This window comes from Leopardus geoffroyi, chromosome E1 (assembly GCF_018350155.1).
Source record: "Leopardus geoffroyi isolate Oge1 chromosome E1, O.geoffroyi_Oge1_pat1.0, whole genome shotgun sequence".
Classification (NCBI taxonomy): domain Eukaryota; kingdom Metazoa; phylum Chordata; class Mammalia; order Carnivora; family Felidae; genus Leopardus; species Leopardus geoffroyi.
In genome coordinates this window covers 13,634,165-13,638,912 of record NC_059330.1, presented here as the reverse complement: position 1 = coordinate 13,638,912, position 4,748 = coordinate 13,634,165, and the positions used below count along the sequence as shown (strand labels likewise).

The 4,748-nt window shown below is 45.3% G+C and overlaps 1 protein-coding gene across 1 annotated transcript; it reads right to left on the bottom strand.

Annotated features, from left to right (window-relative positions):
• Window positions 1-3,506: 3,506 nt before the first annotated feature.
• Window positions 3,507-4,466, bottom strand: LOC123604653 (olfactory receptor 3A2). The gene has a single exon (XM_045490985.1). The coding sequence runs from the start codon at window positions 4,452-4,454 to the stop codon at window positions 3,507-3,509; it is 948 nt and encodes a 315-aa protein (XP_045346941.1). The 5' UTR covers window positions 4,455-4,466.
• Between the last annotated feature and the right edge of the window lie 282 nt (window positions 4,467-4,748).

Genomic DNA, 4,748 nt, shown 5'->3' with positions numbered 1-4,748 from the left:
ACTTCTGTCCTGTGCACCTAGAATGTTGCTAGCTATGGAGCCTTGGGAGAATTGAAAAAAGTGTCCATTTTGAGAAAATTGACAAAATTGTCAGAATTAAGCACAGGGCTTAATTCTGTCATGGAAACACAGTTGTGAAATGCTAGTATAAAGCATCTTATTAAACTAGCTTAGGCCACATGCCCACGGAGAATCATCACTATGGCCAGGCCAGTGATAAATGCTAGTATCTCCACTCTGGAGCCACAGGGTGGAACCCATTCCCAAGAACCACCTGGATGCCAGAGGGAAACTGGGAGCTGATAGAAAGGCAGAACTAGAATTCAGAAAGACCATGAATGTTCACTACAAGCAATTACCAAATCAAATAAAATGTAGACTTGCGGTTTCCCCTCAGACTTGGAAGTCGTTAGTCATCCTCAAGATAAGAAAAAAGATGAGCAATCAAAAAACAACTCTTTTTAGATCTATCAAATAACTGAGGTCGCATAAATAAAAAAATGAACCTTTGCTGTTGAGAACCCCCGAGATTTTAGGGGCTGTTTGTCAGCACAATGTAAACCAGCTTAGCTTGCCTGCTATAGATGGAAAAAGTCTTTTTTTCGCTCAAAGCGAGACACAAAATCATAAAGCATTACAGGGAAAGACTATCAATCTGAAAATAAAGAGCCACAGTGAGAGGCAAATGAGCACTTATTTGGGATTAAAAAATTGCAATTCAGAGAGTACAGATTCTGGTAGAAATCCAAACAGCCCTGCTTGTAGGATGAAAGCAAGGGGCTTTTATGAGGAAAAGGAAGGGGCAACTACATGAGTTGAAGAAAAAAAGTTTTCTATCAGGTGGGAAAAGGATGTCTTTGAAGCATGTAGAGGTGGGGATTTATTGGCACCTGTGCATTTAAAGGTCATGATTCTTAATGCATCATATGTGTAATTAGCCTGTTAAATCTCCACCCTTGGGCATGACTTTTAGTATGATAATGAAGGAGAAAGTGAGTGAAAGGTCAGCTCTAGGGTCCATCTTGGCACAGCCTGGTTTGGTCCTGTCTTTGCCAGTCTTCATAGTTGAGTCATTCCTTTGGTTGGCATCCTGTTTCCACATTCCTGCAAGATACGCTGCTACTCAAGGGGCATAGAGTGTCAGCCATCAAGGACCGCTGGATTTTGCAGTTAGGGCTGAGAAGACCAGAGTCCTGTCTCTGCTGTCTTACCAAGGTCTGGGGACCTTTGATGGGTAATAGATAAGACTGGTCGTGTCAAATGCTCGCAGGTTAGATGGAGTGGTGGAAATAGTGATAATGTCCTCAAAATATTTTCTGGGTTCAGCCCTAGGAAAAAATTCACCCAGCCTATTGTAATCAAGGGTCATTTAATGTGAAGAACTGTGGAGGACATGATCTTGTCCCAGTTCTTTAAGGTATAGGTTGGAACAAGTCCAGCCAGAGAAAGGAAATTTCTAAGGTCTCAGAGCAGTGGTTACAACCCACATTCCTGATTTTTACTCACAATAATTTTGCTTGTTCTCTTTAACCCTGAAGTGTTGGGAGACCCAAGAGTATCAGAAAACAGGCATACTTCAGCTGTACTCCTTAGACTGTACCGGCAGGCGCTGCCCCCAAAGGCAGGAAGGCTGATAACTTGACTGGGCCAGTGGGGTTGTGGGGAATGAACCCTGAGCACACACCTCCACCCTCCTTCTCCCCTGCCAGCCCTGCCAGCCCTACTCTCTGTTCTCCTAGGATTGGCCCCTAGACAGAGGAAGCAGAAGAGGAGTACCGAGACTGTTCTGCATCATTATACCTTCAGCAAAACTTCAACTTCCCCCCGCCCCCTGCCCAGTTAGAACGAGGGGCAGGGGAAACCCAACAATAGCATCAAAGGTGCTAGTTATTACATGGCCACATGCTGATGGGAAGTGTTTCCATACCAGGAATGTTACTCTCTTCTCCGGTCCCATTCATTCTTCACTTTTTCCATACTTATCTTTGAGCTCATCAGCATTCCTGAGGCATCTTGCTTGATCATTCCAATCATCCCATCCTTTCTCATTTCCTATTCTCTTGTGTCCTTCCCCGAATTTCTGTCCTTCCTTCTCACCCCTTCTGCTCACCATCTTATCCCATCTCTCCCTGCATCTTCACATTATATCTTCATTAATCCACTCCCACTCCTGTCCTACCTCCCACACTCTTGTGTTTTCTTCCATCCTCATCTCAGCCCATCCTCAGCTTCATGGCTCCAAGAAGAGATCACAGGGAAGCCAGGCTCCAGGTGTAGCCATGGGGCAGATTTAGGAAGGAGACATTGGAGGGGTGGTAGAATTGCTAGGACAGGGTAAGTAGCCTTCCGAGGAAGGCTGGAGAAAAGGTGCAAATCGGAAATGGATGAGCTGAAGGCTGGATAAACATCAAGATGAGGAAATTCTCTGGATTGGAGCTGTACTGATGTACTAATAAAGCTAGAGAGAGGCATCACTCCCAGAAGCTTCATTTATGGGCATTTTCTGAGCTAGGGGGTTTGGGAGGGGAAGATAAGATGTTGGAGGAGAGGGTTATATTGTACATTCCTTGCTGAAAACTCGAAGGACCTGGTTGGCGTATAAATGCTTATTCTTACAAAGGCTTTATCATTATCTGTGAACAAGGGGATTCATCCAATAAGAAAGACATGGCAGGGGGTGGAGATGGGACATTGCTTTTTTTGACCTGGAGATATATCATGTGTGTATTAAAGTGGTTTTAATTCAGTGAGCTATTTCTCTCTCTAGACCCTACCTGTCCACTAAACATTATATTGGGTTCTTGTGTGATGATAGTCAAGAGAAGGAATGGATTTTTTTGGAGGTGAAAGGTGAAGTGTAGAATAGGATAATCTTGGCACTGGGCCCATGGTTTAAAAGGTCTTTCTGTACTCTGACCTAGATGGAATCTTATGTCCCCACCAGGAAAAAAACCTTCACAGCGACATTACTGGTTACTTGGGTTAATTGGTTACCTATTATCCAAATAGCCCTTCCTTATAGGCCATTGCTCTCCAGAACTGCTGGGCTTTCAAGGCCTCAGCCTTACTCAGAAAGTGAGCACAGCCATACACAAGGTGGCAATTGAGCTGGGGCACTTGCTCAGCAGAACCTAGCTTCATATCTGTCTATCTTCTTTATTTTTCTTTAGAGCCCTTGTTGCTGTGTGATATTCCATATATTAAGCTTATTTATTTTATGTATTTTGTCTGTCTTCATGAAAACGTGAGTTACATAAGTGCAGAGACTCTCGTTTATTTTGTTCACCAGTTCCCTAGGAAAGCATATGGATCCTAGAAGCAATTTAATAAATATTTCTTGTATGAATTAATGAATGAATTACATAGCATTTCTTTGCGGGACACATACATCACACAAATCTTCAGGCAGTTAGAGATATGATTATGGGCCATTTTCTAGGTTACTGCCTTCACGGGAAGTTTTCCTTAACCCAGGAAAGGCAGGAGAGAAGGGACATTGTCAAACCTTAAGTCAGTGACTGCTTCCCCACAAGTACCCGCCACAGGGCGCCCTGAACATCAGGATTTCTAAGACTGTAAATGAGAGGGTTCAGCATGGGGTTGATAACAGTATTAAAGACCCCAACCCCTTTATCCTTGTCTGAAGACTCCTCAGAACCAAGACGCATGTAGTTGAAGATACCAGTACCATAGAAGAGGCAAACCACTGTGAGGTGGGAGCCACATGTGGAAAAGGCCTTCTTTCTGCCTTCCACTGAACGGATTTGTAGGACTGCAGCTGCCACGTGTGCATAGGACACAGTGATGAGGACCAAGGGGGTTACAGCCATGAAGGCTGCTGCTACGAAGAGCAGCAGCTCATTGAGTTGGGTGCTGGAGCAGGAGAGCTGGAAGAGCTGTGGGAGGTCACAGTAGAAGTGATTGATCACACGGGGACCACAGAAGTTCAGGGTGGTTAGGGTAAGAGTGTGATTTAATGCATTGGTGAAACCCAAAGCCCAGGACACAACCACCAACATCCTCTGGACTGTCTGGCTCATTCGGGTGCTGTAGGTGAGGGGCCGGCAGATGGCCAAGAATCGGTCATAGGCCATCACTGTCAATAGGAAGCAGTCCATACCAGCCAGGAGGTGAAAGAAGAAAAGCTGTGTGAGGCAGGCTCCATAGGCAACGGTACGCTTGTGGGACAGGAGACGGGCCAACATTGAGGGAACAGTGACGGTGATGCACCCAACGTCCAGCACCGATAGGTTCCCCAGGAAGAAGTACATGGGGGTGTGGAGTTTGGGCTCCACCAAGATGGCGGCCAGGATGCTGAGGTTGCCCCCAACGGTGAGCAGATAGGCGAAGAGGAAGACTACAAAGACCACAGACTGCAGCTGTTCTGTTTCCACTAGGCCGAGTAGAATGAACTCAGTAACAGATGTCCTGTTAACCCCAACTTCTGGTTCCATGAGTTTCTGTAAGGAAATGTCCCAGGAGGGGAGATATCAGTCCACTCCAATTTGTTTATTCAACATTAATGCTTTAAACTACCCATGTTAAAAACCCCAGGTAAGTTCTCGGCTGTCTGGGTGATGATATTCCCACTCCCCAGGTTACACCTCATCACTCACCTCCTCCATCAACTCAGTGCCTCTGCTCTTAGCTGAGATGCCCCAAACCATCATCACTTTGTCCCTTCCATCCTCTCCTGGTTGAAAGGGTTGAAATACTTGGGGCATTGGGAAAATGAATTAAGATAAAAA

Excerpts from the sequence above, each read along its gene's own strand:
- LOC123604653 (XM_045490985.1), bottom strand. The coding sequence starts at position 4,454 with ATGGAACCAGAAGTTGGGGTTAACAGGACATCTGTTACTGAGTTCATT.